The sequence below is a fragment of the Ranitomeya imitator genome, chromosome 4 (genome assembly GCF_032444005.1).
Source record: "Ranitomeya imitator isolate aRanImi1 chromosome 4, aRanImi1.pri, whole genome shotgun sequence".
In the NCBI taxonomy this organism is placed as follows: Eukaryota; Metazoa; Chordata; class Amphibia; order Anura; family Dendrobatidae; genus Ranitomeya; species Ranitomeya imitator.
The window spans coordinates 54,687,908-54,713,760 of record NC_091285.1 but is presented as its reverse complement, the minus strand read 5'-3'; the positions used below and the strand labels follow the sequence as shown (position 1 = coordinate 54,713,760).

Below are 25,853 nucleotides of genomic sequence, written 5' to 3'. Positions count from 1 at the left end.
TGATTGAGGTCAGGACTCATTGCTGGCCATTTTAAAACAGTCAATTTTTTTCTTTTTCAACCATTCCTGTGTACTGGCACTGACAATGAATCACAGGTGATTCTTATTTGGGATTTACCACAGGCAAAATGTATTTCCATACTAATTTAATGTAAAGGGTGCCAATACAAGTGTCACAGGAAGGTTAAAGTTTTTCTATTTTTCCCTCTTATTGTTTTTTATTTTAATTATTGATTATCATTTGCTCTTTTGTAAGAGTGCGCTATACAAAATAACTGTTTCACTTGATTCATTTTTTTCACATTATGTACTTACACATCATGGATGCCGACAAGCAGGACTGTAATATTAGACTATTGAAGCAATAATAATATAATAATGTTCATATATATTTAGCACCAACATATTCCGTAACACTTTACAATTCAGCAATCAGTGATTTAAAGGGAAACTGTCATGTAAAAAAAGTTATTATCCTGCATATACAGGGCCAATCTGCAGATTAATAGTATTCTAAAACTGTCTGGCCGCCACACTGAGAGCCTGGCTACGGGGAGGAAATAAGAGTTATTCCTCCTGGCTGTTAAAATCAGTTGACATGTGCAGGAAAAGATGCGGGCTCATCGCCTGAGCCCACATCAAAGGGAGAGACCCAACATGCGCTGTACATGTATTGCGCATGTCATGAAGGGTTTAAATCCCTTTTCCCTATTTACTTATATTCATAAACATCCACAGTCATCACAAAATATGTTTAGCGCAAAGTAAATAGAAGAGAGCAAGTGGGGGAGGAAGATGAAACTGCATTTTCTCATTTAATGCTTTATTACAAAAATGCACTAGAGAGGTGACAAGCAGTGGGGGACATTTCATTGACTCAGGACTCATAGCTCATGCACTTAGCAAGCAAGGAAACGGAAATTAGACATTTTGGAAAACTGGTAAGAGAAAGAAAAAGTGCAGAATAAAGGTAACCTTACTGATCCCCCATGCCTTCCAACTCACCAGAATTAGATTATCTATTGACTAACACTCAACCTAACCAGCCCCCTATAGTGTTTAACACCTAGGTCCATGTTTAAAACAAGGCTTTATAAAGTTTACGCTTTATATTCTAATTAAAGCTTTGAATAGTTGATGGGAGATTTATTTTCCCATACTAGTCGGGCCTCAATGCAAGTTATCACATCCATGGCTCAGCACCACCCTACATCTCCTCTCTGGTCTCAGTCTACCACCCTACCCGTGCCCTCCGCTCCGCTGATGACCTCAGGTTAGCATCCTCAATAATCAGAACCTCCCACTCCCGTCTCCAAGACTTTACACGTGCTGCGCCGATTCTTTGGAATGCACTACCTAGGATAATACGATTAATCCCCAATCCCCACAGTTTTAAGCGTGCCCTAAAAACTCATTTGTTCAGACTGGCCTACCGCCTCAATGCATTAACCTAACGATCCCTGTGTGGCCTATATTAAAAAAAAAAAAAAAAAATTAATTAACTGGTTCATGCAGCTTTACATGAACACCCAAGCCTTACACTATGGCTGGTCCGAATAACTATAGCAATTGTTACCATCCACCTCTCGTGTCTCCCCTTTTCCTCATAGTTTGTAAGCTTACGAGCAGGGCCCTCACTCCTCTTGGTATCTGTTTTGAACTGTATTTCTGTTATGCTGTAATGTCTATTGTATGTACAAGTCCCCTCTATAATTTGTAAAGCGCTGCGGAATATGTTGGCGCTATATAAATAAAAATTATTATTATTATTATTATTATCACATCTCTGTATTGTGTCAAAATGCTTTGCCAAAGCCGCAGTCATTGCCAGCTCTCTGCAAAACTTGTACATGGCTTACTTGGTGCACTGTGTAAGTCTGGAAGACGTCTTCCCGCTTCTGGAAAAGCACCCCATTGACTAGTCAAAGCCCTAATTAGCATATGAAATGCAAAGATTATAAAGCCTATTTTGAAACATGGTTCTAGATGTTGAACACTATAGAGGGCTGGTTAGGCAATGTATTTAACAACTAAGTCTAATGCTAATGGGCTGAAGAGCAAGGAGGACCTGTCAATTTCCTTCTAAACTGAGCCAAGACAAAGCAGCCAAAAAGAGCAAAATAGGAAGAGGTCAAGTTTTTGATTAAAAAATGATGTTCTACCTTTATAGTTCCTTGAATAAACATTATGACTTCTGTAAATTTTTACGCCAATATTTATTCTAAGATAATAGCCTTCAAAGCATTTAAGTGTGTCCCTACACAATCAAATATTCTTCAATGCATGCTGAGGGATATGATCTTTTGACAAAAACAACAAAAATATCCCGGTGTCAATCTAGAATCTTTATTTCATGAGGAATGTAAAGTTTTTTTAAAACGTACATGATTTTAGCCAGTTACTTGCAGTACCTCAATTTCAACTCTGAGTGCCGCCATTAGACTGTAGTATTTTCTGTTCGAGCAGAATACCGGACCTGATGCAGCCTCGCAGCACAGAGCTCCAGAAAATCCTGCATCTTCAGCACATCCAGCCATCTGATTTACTCTTATCTGCTTCTCAAGAATTCTTGGAATCTAATTTTTAGATTATTTTATTTAAAAGAAGAGCTTGTATTTCTAATAATGAAAGATAACACAAGATGCAGAGGGGCACAATGGACAATATGGCAAGTATTACTCTACTTCTCTTTATTTTGCTTCACTGATGTCTTGGGTCAGCTGCAATACTCCATACCTGAAGAGCAGAAAAAGGGAACTATTGTTGGGAATGTGGCAAAAGATCTTGGGTTGGATGTCAAGGAACTTGCTCTTAGACAATTTCAGATCGTTTCTCGCAATGCAAAGCAATATTTCAATGTCAATATGGACAATGGAAATTTAATTGTATCAGAGAGAATTGACAGAGAAGCATTATGTGGGGCGAAACTGAGCTGCTTTATAAATCTAGAAGCTGTGATTGAAAATCCTTTGAATTTTTACACAATCACAATAGAGATCCAGGATGTAAATGATAACGCCCCGACATTTTCTAAGAAATACTTTGAATTAGGGATGAGTGAGTCTTTGGATCCTGGAGTACATTTTCCATTAGGAAATGCAAAAGATCCTGATCTAGGTACCAATTCTTTACAATCTTATACTCTTAATGATAATGAATGGTTTAGTCTAAGAGAAAGAATAACAAAGGATGGAATCAAGTATCCAGATATTATACTAGAAAAATCACTGGACAGAGAAAAGCAGAGTTTTTACGAGTTAATTTTAACTGCTTCTGATGGTGGTAAACCTCCTAAAACTGGCACTGCCATAATAAAGATCACAGTACAAGATACGAATGACAACTTTCCAACATTTTCCCAAGAAACATATCACTTAAAAATAAGTGAGAACGCACCTCTTGGTTTCCTAGTTGTCCATTTAAACGCAACTGATAAAGATGAAGGTACAAATGGCTTAGTGTCTTATTCCTTTAGCTACATTGCTAAAGATATAAATGAAATATTTTCTATAGATTCCTTAAAAGGTGACATAAAGATAATAGGAAACTTAGACTATGAAGCATCAGATAGCTATGAAATGACTGTTGAAGCTAAAGATGGTGGAGGTCTTGTCACACATTGTAAGGTGTCAATACAAGTGATCGATGTGAATGATAACGCTCCGGATATAACAGTTACTACTTCTAAAGGGGCAATTCCAGAAGATTCTCCACCTGGTACTGTCATAGCAATAATTAATGTTGATGATTTGGATTCTGGGATAAATGGGGAGATTCTTTGTGTGGTCTCAGACATGAAGGATTTTCAACTGCTCCCATCATCCAGTAACTACTATAAACTTGTAACTGCGTCTAGCATGGACCGAGAGAGGAATTCTCTATATAATGTTACAATTCACTGTACGGATAAAGGATCTCCTCCTCTGTCCTCCAACAAAACCATTCCACTGACTATTTCAGATGTGAATGACAACGCTCCAACTTTTGAAAAAATGAATTACATTGTCTATATTACAGAAAATAATCAGCCTGGGACATCAATACAAAATATTCTTGCTTCAGATCTTGATCATGATGAAAACGGGAAGATTATATACAACATTATTAGCAGCAACATAGATAATATTCCTGTGTCCTCATATGTCTCCATAAACTCAATGACTGGAGTTCTCTACGCCCAGAGATCCTTTGACTATGAACAGTTGCGGGAATTTCAGTTCCAGGTGATGGCCAAAGACAGTGGATCTCCTCCTCTAAGCAGTAATGTCACAGTGAGGATATGTATCATTGATAAGAATGATAATGCTCCGAAGATCCTCTACCCATCACCAGACACTGAGGGATCAGCATTATTTGAGTTTATTCCTCACTCTGCTGAGAAAGGTTATCTAGTCACCAAAGTGATTGCAGTGGACGCTGATTCTGGACACAACGCCTGGCTCTCCTATCACTTACTACAAGTTCCCGATCCTTCATTATTTGGAATTGGCCAATATACTGGGGAAATAAAGATTGTGAAAGATCTTCAAGATGCAGATAATTTAAGACAAAAACTTGTGGTTCTGGTGAAGGATAATGGAGTCCCATCTTTATCATCTACAGTCACTTTGAGTTTAGTTGTGGCAGAGAATTTTCAACAAGTTGTTCCAGAAATAAGAAGACAACCGACTAATTCAGATACTAAATCTCCTGTAACTTTCTATCTAGTCATATCCATAGCTCTGATTTCTTGTCTATTCATCATAACCGTTATCATCACAGTCATCTACAAATGCCGAAAAGACAACACCCCGACTACATATGGAGCATACAGTAGAAACGTGTATCCTCAGTTCACCCTGGGATGTCCTTCTGAGATCAGTGATACCAGTTTACCTTTCCCATTCTCATATGATGTGTGTGTGACTCTGGACTCCAAGCAGAATGAAATCGCTTATCTGAAACCAGTGCAGAACGTCCCCACAGAGAATCTCATAGACACCGAAGACCCAGGAGCAGTTAATAATTCTGGACACACTGAATTCCCTGCCAGCAATACAGATCAGGTATTTGGATATTAAAGTTTATACTTTCTTAACTTAGAAATGCTGTAGCAATAATAATAATATCGCAAGATAACAATTACAGCTTTGATGCCGTATAATCATCCTGTGACACGCTACTACTGCACTATTTCATTTTTGTACAAATAGCAGTTATATCATGCCAGCTATTCTGTTAATGTTAGATACTGTATGTAATGTTTGAAATTTTCACAACCTGGAATTGCGCCTTTATTATTTTTGAATACAGAAATAACATTTTGCAAGGTGACCCAAATATCATGATAGAGTATTATGTCTTGATGTTGGATACCTTTTATCTGCTGATAATATTTATAGACCTACTTTGAAGCAGCTACGTGCACCGTAGACAGAAAATAGACAGGTTTGATTTTTTTTTAGAGAGTTTTCTATGCATGTGCTGATGTGGACTTATGAAGGGGGAAAGAAAGTGGGCTGTTACCATATACCGAGAAGTAATCTCACCTGTGAAGATAATGAGAATAATACTGAAAACTAATCTTTACAGAACAGGAAATATTAGCTGAACCTTTGTACCTAGATTAATCTCCAAAAAATGTCAACATTTTTGTGCCATAAAAACTTGAATTTGGATAAAAAGAAAAGGAAACAAAGGTCTAATGATGCCTGCAGATCAGTAGCAAGCAAGGATATCTGACTATTAATTTTTTTAAAGTATTTTGAGAATATTAAGAATAACTTTTTCCTGCCTCATTCAGACATCGATGAGTCATGTACATGACGTAAGTGCTGGCTGCTCGTTACTGCACCATTTTATTCAAATAGGGGCAGATATGCAGCATCTGGCCATGGTCACTCTGCAGTTGGCGAAGCTGTGCTGTTCAGCTGTGTTGAGTGATACCGAAACTGTTGCAACCCCACTGATCTGAAATTTAGATAGTGAGATATTTTTTTTCATTTACTTATTCAATATTTCCATCAGAGAAACTCACTGATTGTACAAACTAACACACTGACCAAGCACTGATGAAACCTTTTATCCAAAATACTGGCAAAGAAAAATCCCTATTGTCTGAATGAGACCTTAACAGGGTTTTCAAGCTAGGGTTATCTTTTGTCTGCCACTGTATCATGACAAGCGATAAACTACATTCTTAAAATCAGCCCAAGCCTTGAAAACCCATTTAGTGTCATTATATTCATTGAAAGAATGTTAATTTTTTTATTTGCTCGTTATAGCAATTGTGGTGAAATGGTGTATTAATGAAAAGTAAGAAGAACAAGATCAAACGATTTTGTTGAAAAATAGAATTAAATAATTGTTCATAAGATCCCAACTTATAGTACCTTAAATAATATTCTTTCATACCATATAAGAAAAAAGTCTTCTCATTAGAATGTCCTTTGTCATATGCCATGTTTGGACCCCTGTATTGCTAAAATGCAGAAGAATCAAGTACAGTAGGTATGAGAGGACTGCAGACCTCTTACTGTAAGGAGTATTTTGAAGTTTGAATGTTTTCTTTAGCCATGGGTTAGGTGAGAACGTCCCAATAACAGGGGTCCATATTGTAAACTACACATGCAAGGTACTGCTTCACTTCTCCACTTCTGACATCTTGGATCAAGATTATTATTTTATTTTATTCTAAGTTATAGTAAGTAATTTCCCTATCCACATTTGTTTGTAGGGCAATTGTCCTGCTCTTACCCCCATTTTGCTTCTTTTTGCAGGTCCCTAGCCTTTACTACGGCAATTTTACAGCCATTTTACAGCACCAAAGTTTGGCTCCCCACTGGCTTCTGTGGGGTTGGGGTTCAAGGTTCAAGGTTAAACCAAAACTTCCAGATATCCACTCATCCCTAAGGGTACCGTCACACAGTGGCACTTTGATCGCTAGGATGGTACGATTCGTGACGTTCCAGCGATATCCTTACGATCTCGCTGTGTCTGACACGCTACTGCGATCAGGGACCCCGCTGAGAATCGTACGTCGTAGCAGATCATCTGAAACTTTATTTCGTCGCTGGATCTCCCGCTGACATCGCTGAATCGGTGTGTGTGACGCCGATTCAGCGATGTCTTCACTGGTAACCAGGGTAAACATCGGGGCGCAGGGCCGCGCTTAGTAACCCGATGTTTACCCTAGTTACCAGCGTAAACGTAAAAAAAAAAAACATTACATACTTACCTTCAGCTGTCTGTCCCCGGTGCTCTGCTTCTCTGCACTCCTCCTGCATCCTGTGTCAGCACCGGCCAGCCAGAAAGCACAACGGTGACATCACCGCTCTGCTTTATGGCTGACCGGCGCTGTCAGTGCAGAGGAAAGCACAGCGCCGGAGGACAGACACGGAATGTAAGTATGTAATGTTTTTTTTTTTACGTTTACGCTGGTAACCAGGGTAAACATCGGGTTACTAAGCGCGGCCCTGAGCTTAGTAACCCGATGTTTACCCTGGTTACCAGGGGACTTCGGGATCGTTGGTCGCTGGAGAGCTGTCTGTGTGACAGCTCTCCAGCGACCAAACAGCGACGCTGCAGCAATCGACATCGTTGTCGTATCACTGCAGCGTCGTTTCAGTGTGACGGTACCCTTATAGCACAGTTTCATAAAATGCATATTAGCTAGTACTTTTGTTAGAATTGTGCTCAAAAGTTTACATACCCTGGCAGAATTTTTCTCCACTCATGGTAAGTGGTTGTGTGAAGTCATTTATTGTCAAACTGTGTTTTCTCTTTTTTAAATCATAATGACAACCCAAAACATCCAAATGACCATGATCAAAAGTTCACATTCCTCCTTTCTTAATACCATGTATTGCCCCTTCTAACATCAATGACAGCTTGAAGTGTTTTGTGGTAGTTTTGGATGAGGTCCTTTATTTTCTCAGATGTTAAAGCTGCCCACTCTTGTTGGCAAAAAGCCTCCAGTTCCTGTAAATTTCTAGCATGAACTGTGTGCTTGAGATCTTTCCAGAGAGGCTTAATTATATTGAAACTGAGATAGCCACTCCAGAACCTTCACTTTGTTCTGCTGTAGTCAATGACAGGTTGACTTGACCTTTTGTTTTGAATCATTGTCATGTTAGATCTTCCAAGTACGTCCCATGCAAAACTTCCAGCCTGATGAGTGCAAATTTGCCTGTACTATTTGCTGATAACATGCTGCATTAATCTTTCCTTCAACTTTGACCAAGTTTTCTGTGCCTTTGTAGCTCACACATGACCAAAACATCAGTGATCAAGTGCTTTACAGTAGGAATGGTGTTCCTTTCATCATAGGCCTTGTTGACCTCTCTCCAAATGTAACATTTATGGTTGTGGCCAAAAAGTTCAATTTTGGTCTCATCACTCCAAATTACCTTGTTTCAGAAGTTTTGAGGCTAGTCTCTGTGCTGTTTTGCTTATTGTAGGTGAGATACTTTGAGGCATTTGTGCAGTAATGGCTTTCTTCTGGTGACTCAACCATGCAGCCCATTTTTCTTCAAGTGTCTCCTTATTGTGCATCTTGAAACAGCCACACCTCTAGTTTTCAGAGAGTCCGATATTTCAGCTGATGTTATTTGTGGGTTTTTCTTTGCATCCCAAACAATTTTCCTGGCAGTTATGGATGACATTTTTGTTGGTGAACCTGACCGTGGTTTTGTTTTTACAGAGCCCCTGATTTTCCATTTGTTAATCACAGTTTGAACGCTGCTGACTGGCACTATCAATTCCTTGGATTTTTTTAATCCCTTTCCTGTTTTATACAGTTCAACTAACTTTCCCCGTAGACCCATTGACAATTCTTTTGCTTTCCCCATGACTCACAATCCAGAAATGTCAGTGGATGGATGAAAGATGCAAGAGTCTGTCTGGATCCCAGAAACTCGCTCAGCTTTTATACACACACACTGATTACAAGCAAACAGGTCACAGGTGAGGGTGTTACATTTAGTAGCCATTCAAACCCATTTTTGTCAACTTCTGTGCACGTTATCAGGCCAAAATCATCAGGGTATGTGAAGTTTTGATCAGGGTCATTTGGAAGTTTGGGCTGTCATTATGATTTAAAAAGAGAAAACACAGTAGTTTGAAAATAAATGGCCTCACTCAACTGGTGTTATCAGTCATATTCTCTGATAATAGGCCAAGAAAGTAAAAATTCTACCAGGGTATTTTAAATTTTGAACACAACTGTATGTGAATACTGCTTTTACATTGAATCCTAGTCGTTATTATTGAATCCTATCTAAAGAAGAAAAAATTTCCACTGTTGATTGTGTGACACACAGTAGTCTTTTTTTGCTAATAATTTCATTTTATAGCCTGCTATAGTACCTGTGGATATATAAAACTTAATGACTTAAGTTATTAAGCGACAGTGAATCATCCGAAATGTTCAGTATTAACAGTGAGCGCCATATGTTGTTGATGGGCCAGCTGGGCCATGTATTTCCACTGGCAGCGGATTTTAATGCCATAGTAGCTGAAGTGGGTTGATGGACCCCTAAACACTTTCCTCATGTCTAAAACAATTATCAATAGTGGGAGGTGCAATTTCAAGCACTCCGATACATATGTGAACTTGCAAACATAATACTTTACAAAAGCGGAAAATACAGTCTCTTACGTAAAGGCAAAGTCACGGTAGTTCAAAGTGTAGGTCACACTGCATAATGTGCTACTACCTAGATATGACAACTGTTTCACTCAGCAGCAGTTGACCAGGTACTGGGATACCACATATTGTTTCATCTAGAGATGAACAGTTTGATATACTGCGGATCGACTTTGAATCAAATTATCTAAAATTCATAGGTCACGTAAAAGTGAACAATTTGTACAAAGATTAAAAAAATGTCCAAGTTTCACAATTTTTTTTAAAACGATGCCCCACACCATTGCATACAAAACTGATGATGACACCTACTAGAGAGAAAGCTAATAACTCCAGATGTCGCTGAGCAGGATTCTCCATCATGTCTTGCAGTTATCACATCACATTTTCTAACACAGCTAACAAGGCGGACTATGATAGCCAGTAGGATCAACTAAGCAACTCCATTTTAGGCTTTTCCATCATAAGAAAAGGAGGTCAGAGCACAACTTATAACATATAAAGATGGACAAAAGTCTCAATCTAATTGTGGTGTACTATTAGAGATGAGATGTTCTTCTACTGATAATCTGTTAATAATAATATAAATAATGAAGTTATATAGGGAAGTGATGTACCTGCATAGTAAGTGATACTGTGAATTCATTGAGCTTTGATACACAGTGAAGTAACAGCAGAATAATTTTTTACTTTTCACAAAAATATTTAGAATTGAGAGTCCTCAGTGGTTGATACCTTTTAATGGCTAACTGAAAAGATGGTAACAAATTGCAAGCTTTCGAGACTACTCAGGTCTCTTCATCAGGCATAGATTAATAAAAATTCTCAAGAATCACATATTTATGCACAATACAGCCCAGAAATAATGTAATAGATAAGACAGGTGATGTGAAGCAGAACAACCATAATGGGAGATGTTATGATCCGGTGACCTAGGAGCTGCATGAGAACTTTCACTGGAGAAAGTGGCCACTGTACTGACCGCAATCCTGAACTTAACACCGTAACTAGAAGTAGCCGTGGAGTGTACCTAACACACCTAGACACCTCGTTACAGCCGGAGGACTAAATACCCCTAAAGATGGAAATAGGAATACTATCTTGCCTCAGAGAAAATCCCCAAAGGATAGACAGCCCCCCACAAATATTGGCGGTGAGTCGGAGAGGAAAAAACATACACAGGCAGAAAAACAGGATTAGCACAGGAGGCCACTCTAGCTAGATAGGACAGGATAGGACAGAGTTCTGTGCGGTCAGTATAAAAACCCTTCAAAACATCCACAGCAGAATATACAAAAACTTCCTACATCTTACTAAAAGATGTAGGAGCGTAAATCTGCAACTCCAGTGAATCCTACAATCAGAGCAGGAATAAAACTGAAACAAGCACACAGCAGTGTGCTACAGAAGCAAAAAACAAACACTTATCTTTGCTGAAATTGGCAGCGAGCAGGAGAAGCCAGAAAGTGATCCAACACTTCACAAGGAACTTTGACTACTGGCAAGGGCTAAAGGATCCTGCCCACTTAAATATCCCAGTCAGAATTATAATCATCCGATACACCTGGCCAGGTCTGTGACTCAGAGACAACTGCAATCCCACCTACAACCACTGGAGGGAACCCAAGAGCAGAATTCACAACAGTACCCCCCCTTGAGGAGGGGTCACCGAACACTCACCAGGGCCCCCAGGATGATCAGGACGAGCCAGATGAAAGGCACGGACCAAATCAGCAGCATGGACATCAGAGGCAAAAACCCAAGAATTATCCTCCTGGCCATAACCCTTCCATTTGACCAGGTACTGGAGCTTCCGCCTCGAAAAACGGGAATCCAAAATCTTCTCAACAACATATTCCAACTCCCCATCAACCAACACAGGGGCCGGAGGATCAACAGAGGGAACAACGGGCTCCACATATTTCCGCAACAAAGATCTATGGAAGACATTATGGATAGCAAAAGAGGCCGGAAGCGCCAGTCGAAAAGACACCAGATTAATAATCTCAGAAATCCTATAAGGACCAATAAACCGAGGCATAAACTTAGGAGAAGAAACCTTCATAGGAACATGACGGGAAGACAACCAGACCAGATCCCCAACCCGAAGCCGGGAACCAACACACCGACGACGATTAGCAAAACGTTGAGCCTCCTCTTGAGACAACACCAACTTGTCCACCACATGAGCCCAAATCTGCTGCAACCTGTCCACCACAGAATTCACACCAGGACAGTCAGAAGGCTCAACCTGCCCAGAAGAAAAACGAGGATGAAAACCAAAATTACAAAAGAAAGGCGAAACCAAGGTAGCAGAACTAGCCCGATTATTAAGGTCAAACTCGGCCAATGGCAAGAAGGCCACCCAATCATCCTGATCAGCAGACACAAAGCATCTCAAATAAGTCTCCAAGGTCTGATTAGTAAGCTCGGTCTGGCCATTTGTCTGAGGATGAAATGCAGAAGAAAAAGACAAATCAATGCCCAGCCTAGCACAAAAGGCCCGCCAAAACCTAGAAACAAACTGGGAACCTCTGTCGGACACAATATTTTCCGGAATACCATGCAAACAAACCACATGCTGAAAGAACAACGGAACCAAATCTGAAGAGGAAGGCAATTTAGGTAAGGGCACCAAATGAACCATCTTAGAGAACCGGTCACAAACAACCCAGATAACAGACATTTTCTGGGAGACCGGAAGATCAGAAATAAAATCCATCGAAATATGCGTCCAGGGCCTCTCAGGGACTAGCAATGGCAAAAGCAACCCACTAGCACGGGAACAACAAGGCTTGGCCCGTGCACAAGTCCCACAGGATTGCACAAAAGAACGCACATCACGTGACAATGAAGGCCACCAAAAGGACCTACCAACCAAATCTCTGGTACCAAAAATGCCAGGATGACCGGCCAACACGGAACAGTTAAACTCAGAAATCACTCTACTAGTCCATCTGTCAGGAACAAACAATTTTCCCACAGGACAGCGGTCAGGTTTGTCTGCCTGAAATTCCTGAAGAACCCGTCGTAAATCAGGGGAAATGGCAGAAAGGACCACCCCCTCTTTCAGAATACCGACCGGCTCTAAGACCTCAGGAGAATCAGGCAAAAAACTCCTAGAGAGGGCATCAGCCAAAATATTCTTAGAACTCGGAAGGTACGAGACCACGAAATCAAAACGGAAAAAAACAAGGACCATCGAGCCTGTCTAGGATTCAGCCGTTTAGCAGACTCGAGGTAAATCAAATTCTTATGATCGGTCAAGACCACAATACGGTGCTTAGCTCCCTCAAGCCAATGTCACCACTCCTCAAACGCCCACTTCATAGCCAACAACTCCCGATTGCCGACATCATAATTGCGTTCAGCAGGCGAAAACTTACGGGAAAAGAAGGCACACGGTTTCATTAAGGAACCAACAGTATCCCTCTGAGACAAAACGGCCCCTGCCCCAATCTCAGAAGCGTCAACCTCAACCTGAAACGGAAGAGAAACATCCGGTTGGCGCAACACTGGAGCAGAAGTAAATCGACATTTAAGCTCCTGAAAGGCAGAGACAGCCGCAGAGGACCAATTCGCCAATCAGCGCCTTTCTTCGTCAAATCGGTCAAGGGTTTAATCACGCTGGAAAAATTAGCAATGAAACGGCAATAAAAATTTGCAAAACCCAAAAATTTCTGAAGGCTCTTCATGGATGTGGGCTGAATCCAATCATGAATCGCCTGAACCTTAACCGGATCCATCTCTATAGACGAAGCAGAAAAAATGAAGCCCAAAAAAGAGACTTTCTGCACCCCAAAGAGACACTTAGACCCTTTCACAAACAGGGCATTGTCACGAAGGATCTGAAATACCATCCTGACCTATTGCACATGAGACTCCCAATCATCGGAAAAAATCAAAATATCGTCCAAATATACAATCAAGAATTTATCAAGATAAGTCCGGAAGATATCATGCATGAAGGACTGAAAAACAGATGGAGCATTAGAGAGTCCGAATGGCATCACAAGGTATTCAAAATGGCCTTCGGGCGTGTTAAACGCAGTTTTCCATTCATCACCCTGCTTAATACGAACAAGATTATATGCCCCCCGAAGGTCAATCTTTGTAAACCAACTAGCTCCCTTAATCCTAGCAAACAAATCGGAAAGCAAAGGTAAAGGGTATTGAAACTTGACCGTGATTTTAATCAAGAGGCGATAATCTATACAGGGTCTCAAGGAACCATCTTTTTTAGCAACAAAAAAGAACCCCGCTCCCAACGGTGAAGAAGATGGCCGAATATGCCCTTTCTCCAAAGACTCCTTAATATAGCTCCGCATGGCGGTATGTTCAGGCACAGATAGATTAAAAAGTCGACCCTTAGGAAACTTACAGCCTGGAATCAAGTCAATAGCACAATCGCAGTCCCTGTGCGGTGGAAGGTAACTGGACTTGGGCTCATCGAATACATCCTGAAAATCAGACAAAAACTCTGGAATTTCAGAAGGTGAAGAAGAGGAGATTGACATCAAAGGAACATCATTATGAACCCCCTGACAACCCCAACCAGTCACAGACATGGACTTCCAGTCCAACACAGGATTATGTACCTGCAACCATGGAAAACCCAGCACGATAGCATCATGCAAGTTATGCAACACCAGAAATCGACAATCTTCCTGATGGGCTGGCGCCATGCGCATGGTCACCTGTGTCCAAAACTGGGGCTTATTTTTAGCCAAGGGTGTAGCATCAATGCCCCTTAAAGGAATAGGGTTCTGCAAAGGCTGCAAGGGAAAACCACAAGGCTTGGCAAACTCAAAATCCATTAAATTCAAGGCGGCGCCTGAATCCACAAACGCCATGACAGAAAATGATGACAATGAGCAGATCAAGGACACAGATAACAGAAATTTAGGTTGTACAGTACTGATGGTAATTGAACTGGCGATTCTCTTTGTCCGCTTAGGGCAGACAGAAATGACATGAGAAGCGTCGCCACAATAATAACACAACCTATTTTGACGTCTGAAACCTTGTCGTTCCGTTCTAGACAGAATTCTATCACATTGCATAGGCTCTGAAATTTGCTCTGAGGATAACGCCACAGCACGCACAGTTCTGCGCTCCTGCAGGCGTCGGTCAATCTGAATGGCCAGAGACATAGAATCACTCAGAATCACCATAACATCTTTAACGGATTCAGAACGCCCCCTTCTGAAAATTGCCGCCAAAGCATCATTATTCCATTTAGTCAACACAGACCATTTTCTGAATTTCTGACAATACAATTCTGCCGCCTCTTGACCCTGAGACAGGGCCAACAAGGTTTTCTCAGCTTGATCCACAGAATTAGGTTCATCATATAATAGTCCTAAAGCCTGAAAAAAGGAGTCAATATGAAGCAAAGCCGGATTCCCAGATTCCAGGGAAAACGCCTTATCCTGCCGGTCGCCACGCAGCAGGGAGATTACAATTTTTACCTGCTGAATGGAATCACCAGAGGATCGAGGTCTCAGGTCAAAAAACAGTTTACAGTTGTTTTTAAAACTCAAAAATTTAGACCTGTCACCAGAAAACAAATCAGGAGTAGGAATCTTCGGTTCTAAAGCAGGAGTTTGAACAATATAATCAGAAATACCTTGCACCCTAGCAGCAAGCTGGTCTACATGAGAAGCTAATTCCTGAACATTCATGCTTGCACCAGGCTCCTCAGCCACCCAGAGATAAAGAGGGAGGAGAAGACAAAACAGACTGGAGAAAAAAAAATGGCTCAAGAACTTCCTTCCCTTCTTCTGAGATGCATTTAACTCATTGTTGGCCAGTAGTACTGTTATGATCCGGTGACCTAGGAGCTGCATGAGAACTTTCACTAGAGAAAGTGGCCATTGTACTGACCGCAATCCTGAACTTATCACCGTAACTAGAAGTAGCCGTGGAGTGTACCCAACACACCTAGACACCTCGTCACAGCCGGAGGACTAAATACCCCTAAAGATGGAAATAGGAATACTATCTTGCCTCAGAGAAAATCCCCAAAGGATAGACAGCCCCCCACAAATATTGGTGGTGAGTCAGAGAGGAAAAAACATACACAGGCAGAAAAACAGGATTAGCACAGGAGGCCACTCTAGCTAGATAGGACAGGATAGGACAGAGTTCTGTGCGGTCAGTATTAAAACCTCTCAAAACATCCACAGCAGAATATACAGAAACTTCCTACATCTTACTAGAAGATGTAGGAGCGTAAATCTGCAACTCCAGTGAATCCTACAATCAGAGCAGGAATAAAACTGAAACAAGCACACAGCAGTGTGCTACAGAAACAAAAGCCAAACACTTATCTTTGCTGAAATTGGCAGCGAGCAGGAGAAGCCAGAAAGTGATCCAACACTTCACAAGGAACTTTGACTACTGGCAAGGGCTAAAGGATCCTGCCCACTTAAATATCCCAGTCAGAATTGTAATCATCCGATACACCTGGCCAGGTCTGTGACTCAGAGACAACTGCATTGCCACCTACAACCACTGGAGGGAACCCAAGAGCAGTTCATAGATAAGGAGTTTGAATGATTTATTGTCCTCTGATTGGGGTCTGGTTCTGTGTTGTGATGCCCCCACACGGTCTGAGGAGCAAATTCCTTAATTGATGTAAAAAGACATAAATCCAAGCGACACATTCATTCCTGCACTAAGAGTGTCAAAGGTCGTCATCAGTTTGTACTCCCAGACTCTTCTGTCTCTCTCTCTTCTGAGACATATAAAACATTCACACTCCTTATCTATGAACTGTTCCAATATTTATGGACATAACTGTTTATCACTCTCCCATAATGGTAGTTCTGGTTCATGTCACCTGTCTTATCTATGAAATTATTTTTGTGCTGTGTTGTGCATAAATATGCAGTTCTTCAGAATTTGTATTAGTCTATGCCTGATGAAGAGACCTGAGTAGTCTCGAAAACTTGCAATTTGTTATCATCTTTTCAGTTAGCCATTAAAAAGTATCAACCACTGAGGACTCTCAATTCTAATAAAATAATTCTATCTACTGGCTAACAAGGTACAAAGATATACAGTGGGGCAAAAAAGTATTTAGTCAGTCAGCAATAGTGCAAGTTCCACCACTTAAAAAGATGAGAGGCGTCTGTAATTTACATCATAGGTAGACCTCAACTATGGGAGACAAACTGAGAAAAAAAAATCCAGAAAATCACATTGTCTGTTTTTTTAACATTTTATTTGCATATTATGGTGGAAAAGAAGTATTTGGTCAGAAACAAACAATCAAGATTTCTGGCTCTCACAGACCTGTAACTTCTTCTTTAAGAGTCTCCTCTTTCCTCCACTCATTACCTGTAGTAATGGCACCTGTTTAAACTTGTTATCAGTATAAAAAGACACCTGTGCACACCCTCAAACAGTCTGACTCCAAACTCCACTATGGTGAAGACCAAAGAGCTGTCAAAGGACACCAGAAACAAAATTGTAGCCCTGCACCAGGCTGGGAAGACTGAATCTGTAATAGCCAACCAGCTTGGAGTGAAGAAATCAACAGTGGGAGCAATAATTAGAAAATGGAAGACATACAAGACCACTGATAATCTCCCTCGATCTGGGGCTCCACGCAAAATCCCACCCCGTGGGGTCAGAATGATCACAAGAACGGTGAGCAAAAATCCCAGAACCACGCGGGGGGACCTAGTGAAAGAACTGCAGAGAGCTGGGACCAATGTAACAAGGCCTACCATAAGTAACACACTACGCCACCATGGACTCAGATCCTGCAGTGCCAGACGTGTCCTACTGCTTAAGCCAGTACATGTCCGGGCCCGTCTGAAGTTTGCTAGAGAGCATTTGGATGATCCAGAGGAGTTTTGGGAGAATGTCTTATGGTCTGATGAAACCAAACTGGAACTGTTTGGTAGAAACACAACTTGTCGTGTTTGGAGGAAAAGGAATACTGAGTTGCATCCATCAAACACCATACCTACTGTAAAGCATGGTGGTGGAAACATCATGCTTTGGGGCTGTTTCTCTGCAAAGGGGCCAGGACGACTGATCCGGGTACATGAAAGAATGAATGGGGCCTTGTATCGTGAGATTTTGAGTGCAAACCTCCTTCCATCAGCAAGGGCATTGAAGATGAAACGTGGCTGGGTCTTTCAACATGACATTGATCCAAAGCACACAGCCAGGGCAACGAAGGAGTGGCTTCGTAAGAAGCATTTCAAGGTCCTGGAGTGGCCTAGCCAGTCTCCAGATCTCAACCCTATAGAAAACCTTTGGAGGGAGTTGAAAGTCCGTGTTGCCAAGCGAAAAGCCAAAAACATCACTGCTCTAGAGGAGATCTGCATGGAGGAATGGGCCAACATACCAACAACAGTGTGTGGCAACCTTGTGAAGACTTACAGAAAACGTTTGACCTCTGTCATTGCCAACAAAGGATATATTACAAAGTATTGAGATGAAATTTTGTTTCTGACCAAATACTTATTTTCCACCATAATATGCAAATAAAATGATAAAAAAACAGACAATGTGATTTTCTGGATTTTTTTTTCTCAGTTTGTCTCCCATAGTTGAGGTCTACCTATGATGTAAATTACAGACGCCTCTCATCTTTTTAAGTGGTGGAACTTGCACTATTGCTGACTGACTAAATACTTTTTTGCCCCACTGTATATCTTTCCATTACTCTTCAAACACACTCAAAGAAAGAGTGCATCTTAAAACCTCTCTGTCCTAATTTTGCTTTTGGAGAAAAATTCTGAAACCAAGTCTTGTGTGTCACAGCAAGTGTGCTTTCTGGCTTGTGAGATCTGGCAAGCAATAGTTTTAAGCTACTTCTGGACTGCCCACAGATTTTGTACATACAGATAGTCGACACTTTACCATGCACTGATGTTCTAAAATGTCAATGCAGTATAAGCAGCTAACACAAGATCCTACACCTGTTGGCCAGGGAGCTGACTATTGAACACAGCCAGAATCTGTACAGTGAAGATAAACTTAGCTTATTCCCATATTTACCTTCTTGATCTCTGTATGCACAGGGCTGAACCAGTGCTTGTTAATATAATTAGAAAGCACTGTTTGTGCGTCCTCATGCAGACCATGAGTTCATGTGATTGTAGGATGCAAATAGGGAACAAGAGTCGCTAAGTCCTGTGAACTGTGATCGCCTTACTGACATGACCGCTCGTCACTGCAAACCGATTCACATGCTACTTTCAGTGTGTTCTGACTGCCGTAGTGATCGGTAATGTCACTGATGTCACTACACATCACAGCCTCTGGATGTAGCAGAGTTGGGAATCTTTGTGGGACATCAATTCAGATTACTTTTTTTATGGTAATAAGTGAGTAAATGAGGGTACTTGGCGGGGAGTGCTTTTTACAAATATAGGACTTTTCTGTGTGTGTTTTTTTTCTTTTAACTTAGTGGGTTCGCAATGGGGGTGTCTGTCTGACAGACCCCTATTCATTACTAACCCATGGTCTTGATGTCAGCAGACTTTACACAGCTGACGTCAACCCCAAAACCATTACCAATGCACCAGAGCAGTTGAACGAGACCAGGTTAAGGGCCAAAATTGGCACATCTAATGGATGCTCCATTTCTGGAGTGGCTGAGGGCTGGTGTTATAATTTTGGAAAGGGGAAAATATTCAAGGCCCTTTCCAGACAATTAATATCCGCCTTCAGCTGTCTGCTTAGCCTTTGCTGGTTACTAAAAATAGAGGGGACCCCCACATTATTTTTTTGTCCCCCTTCTTAGTTATCAGTAAAGGCAAAGCAGACAGCTGCGGGCTGATATTAATAGTCTTGAAAAGCTCCATGGATATTGGCCCCTTCCCAAAATAAAAAATACGAGGTCACAGCTGCCTGCTTTCCCTCAGCTGGTTAGTAAAAATACGGGGATCCTAAGCCACTTTTCATGTATTTATTTATTAGCTAGATGCAAGTACACAAAAATACACATGCAAAGCGCTGATTACCGTATATACTTGAGTATAAGCCGACCCGAGTATAAGCCGACCCCCCTAATTTTGCCACAAAAAACTGGGAAAACTTATTGACTCGAGTATAAGCCTAGGGTAGAAAATGCAGCATTTACCGGTGAATTTCAAAAATAAAAATAGATGCTCCATACCGTTCATTATTGCCCCATAGATGCTCCATATACAACTGTGCTATATAGAATGCTCTGCACCATTGATTATGGCCCCATAGATGCTCCTTATAATGCTGTGCCATATATGCTCTGCACCTTTGATTATGGCCCCATAGATGCTCCTTATAATGCTGTGCCATATATGCTCTGCACCTTTGATTATGGCCCCATAGGTGCTCCTTATAATGATGTGCCCCATATATGCTCTGCACCTTTATGGCCCCATAGGTGCTCCTTATAATGCTGTGCCCCATATATGCTCTGCACCTTTGATTATGGCCACATAGGTGCTCCTTATAATGCTGTGCCATATATGCTCTGCACCTTTATGGCCCCATAGGTGCTCCTTATAATGCTGTGCCCCATTTATGCTCTGCACCTTTATGGCCCCATAGGTGCTCCTTATAATGCTGGTCCCCCATATATGCTCTGCACCTTTATGGCCCCATAGGTGCTCCTTATAATGCTGTGCCCCATTTATGCTCTGCACCTTTATGGCCCCATAGGTGCTCCTTATAATGCTGTGCCCCTTATATGCTCTGCACCTTTATGGCCCCATAGGTGCTCCTTATAATGCTGTGCCCCATATATGCTCTGCACCTTTATGGCCCCATAGGTGCTCCTTATAATGCTGTGCCCCATTTATGCTCTGCACCTTTATGGCCCCATAGGTGCTCCTTATAATGCTGTGCCATATATGCTCTGCACCTTTATGGCCCCATAGGTGCTCCTTATAATGCTGTGCCATATATGCTCTGCACCTTTGATTATGGCCCCATAGGTGCTCCTTATAATGCTGTGCCCCATTTATGCTCTGCACCTTTATGGCTCCATAGGTGCTCCTTATAATGCTGTGCCCCATATATGCTCTGCACCTTTATGGCCCCATAGGTGCTCCTTATAATGCTGTGCCCCATATATGCTCTGCACCTTTATGGCCCCATAGGTGCTCCTTATAATGCTGTGCCATATATGCTCTGCACCTTTATGGCCCCATAGGTGCTCCTTATAATGCTGTGCCCCATATATGCTCTGCACCTTTATGGCCCCATTGGTGCTCCTTAGAATGCTGCTGGTGCTGCCATAAAAAATAAAAAAAATCACATACTCACCTCTCTTCTCAGGACGCCGGCGCTTTCAATAATTACCTGCTCCTCTGCGGCTCCGTCTCCAGCACTGACGCTCAGCAGAGGGCGCGCACTGACTACGTCACAGCGCCCTCTAACCTGAGCGTCACTGCTAGAGGACGCTGCAGACGGAGCCGGAGCGAGGAGCAGGTAATTATAGCGCTGCGCTCCCCTTACCTGCTGCGGCGCGGTCCCTGCAGTCCCTGGCTTCTCCGGCGCTGCAGCTTCTTCCTGTAATTGAGCGGTCACATGGCACCGATCATTTACAGCAATGAATATGCGGCTCCTCCCCTATGGGGGTGGAGCTGCCTATTCATTTCTGTAATGAGCTGTGCCATGTGACCGCTCAGTGCAGGAAGAATCTGCAGCGCCGGAGAAGCCAGGGACTGCAGGGACCGCGCTGGGAGCAGGTAAGTATAATTACACAGCCCCCGCTCCCCCTCCCCTGCCGACACCCGGGTATATGACTCGAGTATAAGCCGAGAGGGGGACTTTCAGCCCAAAAAAATGGGCTGAAAATCTCGGCTTATACTCGAGTATATACGGTATATATTTCACTGACTTCTACCTAGCTACCTATATATCTAGTCTGATGGTTCATTCTGTGGACTTACTGTACTTGGCTGATGAAATGTCGAGTTTCCTATGAGATGTGTGCGTAAAAATCAGATTTTTTTTCTTGCACCCATTGACTTGCATTGGTGAGTCTCAGCCGTTTTACGCAGTCATGTTGCAATTATTTCCTCACCCAATTACAAGTGAGGAAAAACTTGCAAATGACCACTGCCTCATTGAATAACATTAGTTTGAGTGCAATGTGATTTTTTTTTCATACATTGAATTCACTGATTTTCTACACAGATGTGAGAGAACCCTTGCTGGCAAATTTGAATTCTGCTCGTCTGCTGGTCACTACTTTCAGGACTAAGAACAGTGGTACAATACAATACAGAAATCAAAGAAAGGGTGCTCTCGAAATATCATTTAATGGGAAATACATGTATTTACCAAAATGAACACGTCTGGGAAATTGACGAGTCCATGTTAAGATTAATAAAACTAAAACACTAAAACAAGATCCAAGTAGACTGATATGTAGTTATGAAAATTTATCGTATGGGCTTTTAATATGTGGACAATGTCCTTTAAGAGCTTGCTTGAGGGTATATAATTGTGGTGACCGGGGGGAATTATGTTATACATAGAGGCAGTTCTTGTTAAGTGATTTACATGCATAGATAGACTAGTGTGGTGGTGCCCCTAAGATACATTATATATTATATACTGCTGTTTATTGATATATGTTATTTGATTACAAATGTGTTGTACACTTTTTGGATTAGAACACGGGGACCAATGTACAAGCTTATCTATCTTTCACTTTTCATTGTATGTAACATGCCATGTATTAATCGCCCTGTATTTTTCCTGTTTGCACTCCACATCTTATGTTGGGTACATTTTATTTTATTTGCCTTTGATGTGGCGCCTGCAAAGAGTTTTGTAATCAACATCGCCCTTTGTACTGTTATACGCTATCTACAGCATTGCCCTCTTACTTGCCCTTTTGTATAATGGCCGCTATTCATTGTTTATTGTGCGCCTGCACACCTTGCCTTGTGACGTCGCACCGCCTCTCCTCACGTGTTGGTCGTCCGGTCATGTGGGGCCCCACATGTTCCGGATGCCGGCGGATGGGGAGGTCCCGGATGTGGCGCGCAATGTGCGGTAGTGCTGCACGCTGTGGCATGGCGTGCCAATTAATTATGGATATAAATATTATACCCATATTATAAATATTTGCCAATTACCACATTGCTGAATGGCCCCTGAGGAAGGAGTCTTTGCTACTCCGAAACGCGCGTCGGGGATGGGGTTCTTGGCCTCTCACTCCTGCTGGTCATAGGTATGTAACATGCGGTTGGTTTCCGCTAATGCCATTTACTTATATCTGTACTGCTATTCTTGTAAAGCGATTATGTGCTATAACTTTGTGTGGGCTTCTGGTCCTGCAGTCGTGTATGGCCAATTTTGCCCTTTGTAGTTTGTCCATGTCCGCCATGGGCACTATTCGTCGCTCCCATTTTTGCCATTTACCTGCTTTATGTACTGTTTTAAGCGTTATCTAATAAAGTTTAAAGTTTTACGGGACCTTTATGACTGCTTTTTGTGTGGTTGTTAGGTAACTATATAAGGAAAATATATCCATTTTCTAACAATATATCTATCATAAGAGAACAAATGTTCAGCCAGTTTCTTGCAGTACCTCAGTGTGACCTCTGAGTGCCGCCATTAGACTGTAGTATTTTTTGTTCTCACTGAATGATGGAACAAATGCAGCCTCACAGCACAGATCTCCAGAAAATCCTGCATTCATTCCTTAGAACACCCTGCAATTTGCTTTAAATGTATCTACTTCCACAAGAAAGCTTTGGAATCTTATAATTATTTTTATGGAATAAATTTCCTAATAATGGCAAATATTACAAGAAGCAGAGGGACACAGTGGACAGTGATATGGCAAGTACTATTATATTTCTCTTCATTTTGTGTGAATGATCTCTCAGGCCATTTACAATACTCAATAACTGAAGAGCTAAAAAAGGGATCTGTCATTGGGAATGTGGCAATAGCTCTTGGGTTGGATGTCAAGGAACTTGCTTTTAGACAATTTCAGATAGTTTCTCATGATACAAAGCAATATTTCAGCATCAATTTGGAAAGTGGAGACTTAATTGTATCAGAGAGAATTGATAGAGAAACATTATGTGGGGCGAAACTGAGCTGCTTTATAAATCTGGAAGCTGTGATTGAAAACCCTTTGAATTTTTACACAATCACAATAGAGATCCAGGATGTAAATGATAACGCCCCAACATTTTCTAAGAAACACTATGAATTAGGAATGAGTGAGTCTTTGGATCCTGGAGTACATTTTTCATTAGGAAATGCAGAAGATCCCGATATAGGGACAAATTCTATACAATCTTATACTCTTACTGGTAATGAATGGTTTAGTCTTGAAGAAAGAATAACAAAGGATGGAATCAACCATCCAGATATTATACTAGAAAAATGTTTGGACAGAGAGAAAAATAATTTTTATGAGTTAATTTTAACTGCGTCTGATGGGGGTAAACCTCCTAAAACTGGCACTGCCATAATAAAGATCACAGTACAAGATGTGAATGACAACTTTCCAGCATTTTCCCAAGAAACATATCACATAAGAATAAGTGAGAACGCACCTGTTGGTTTCCTAGTTGTCCATTTAAATGCAACTGATGAAGATGAAGGTACAAATGGCTTAGTGTCTTATTCCTTTAGCCACATTCCTAAAAATATAAATGAAATATTTTCCATAGATTCAAGTAAAGGTGACATAAAGATAATAGGAAACTTAGACTATGAAGCATCAGATAACTATGAAATGACTGTTGAAGCTAAAGACGGTGGAAGTCTTGTCACACATTGTAAAGTGTCAATACAAGTGATCGATGTGAATGATAACGCTCCGGATATAACAGTTACTACTTCTAAAGGGGCAATTCCAGAAGATTCTCCACCTGGTTCTGTCATAGCAATAATTAATGTCCGTGATTTGGATTCTGGGATGAATGGGGAGATTCTTTGTGTGGTCTCAGACATGAAGGATTTTCATCTGCTCCCATCATCCAGTAACTACTATAAACTTGTAACTGCATCTAGCATGGACCGAGAGAGGAATTCTCTATATAATGTTTCAATTCACTGTACGGATAAAGGATCTCCTCCTCTGTCCACCAACAAAACCATTCCACTGACTATTTCAGATGTGAATGACAACGCTCCAATTTTTGAGAGAACAAACTATGTTGTCTACATTATGGAAAATAATCAGCCTGGGACATCAATACAAAATATTCTTGCTTCAGATCTTGATCAAGGTGATAATGGAAAAATTACTTACAGCATTATAAACAGCAACATAGATAATATTCCAGTATCTTCATATATTTCCATCAATTCTATAACTGGAGTTCTCTACGCTCAGAGATCATTTGACTATGAACAGTTGCGGGAATTTCAGTTCCAGGTGATGGCTAAAGACAGTGGATCTCCTCCTCTAAGCAGTAATGTCACAGTGAGGATATGTATCATTGATAAGAATGATAATGCTCCGAAGATCCTCTACCCATCACCAGACACTGAGGGATCAGCATTATTTGAGTTTATTCCTCACTCTGCTGAGAAAGGTTATCTAGTCACCAAAGTGATTGCAGTGGACGCTGACTCTGGACACAACGCCTGGCTCTCCTATCACTTACTGCAAGTTCCCGATCCTTCACTATTTGGAATTGGCCAATATACTGGAGAAATAAAGATTGTGAGAGATCTTCAAGATGCAGATAACTTAAGACAAAAACTTGTGGTTCTGGTGAAGGATAATGGAGCCCCATCTTTGTCATCTACAGCCACTTTGAGTTTAGTTGTGGCAGAGAATTTTCTGCAAGTTGTGCCAGAAATAAGAAAACAACCAGCTAATTCAGATACTAAATCTCCTGTAACTTTCTATCTAGTCATATCCATAGCTCTGATTTCTTGTCTATTCATCATAACCGTTATCATCACAGTGATCTACAAATGCAGAAAAGACAACACCCCGACTACATATGGAGCATATAGTAGAAACGTGTATCCTCAGTTCACCCTGGGATGTCCTTCTGAGATCAGTGATACCAGTTTACCTTTCCCATTCTCATATGATGTGTGTGTGACTCTGGACTCCAAGCAGAATGAAATCGCTTATCTGAAACCAGTGCAGAACGTCCCCACAGAGAATCTCATAGACACCGAAGACTCGGTAAGTGATGAATGGATCTGCAAATACTGATTTGCCTTCCAGTAATACTAATCAGGTATTTATATTCTTACTGCTTTTTTCAGCGTATAATTA

General features: G+C 41.2%; 1 protein-coding gene across 6 annotated transcripts in view; it reads left to right on the top strand.

The window, feature by feature from the left end:
* LOC138675454 (protocadherin gamma-A4-like) overlaps window positions 1-25,853 on the top strand; it is a 732,953-nt gene that overhangs the window by 250,790 nt on the left and 456,310 nt on the right. The window contains exon 1 of one of the 6 annotated variants that reach the window (XM_069763687.1): window positions 2,610-5,045. The exons of the other annotated variants lie outside the window; for them this stretch is intronic. Within the exon in view, the coding sequence (XP_069619788.1) occupies window positions 2,625-5,045 (2,421 nt within the window). The 5' untranslated portion in view covers window positions 2,610-2,624. Of the gene's footprint in view, window positions 1-2,609; window positions 5,046-25,853 lie in introns of those variants that run through there. 6 annotated transcript variants of the gene reach the window in all.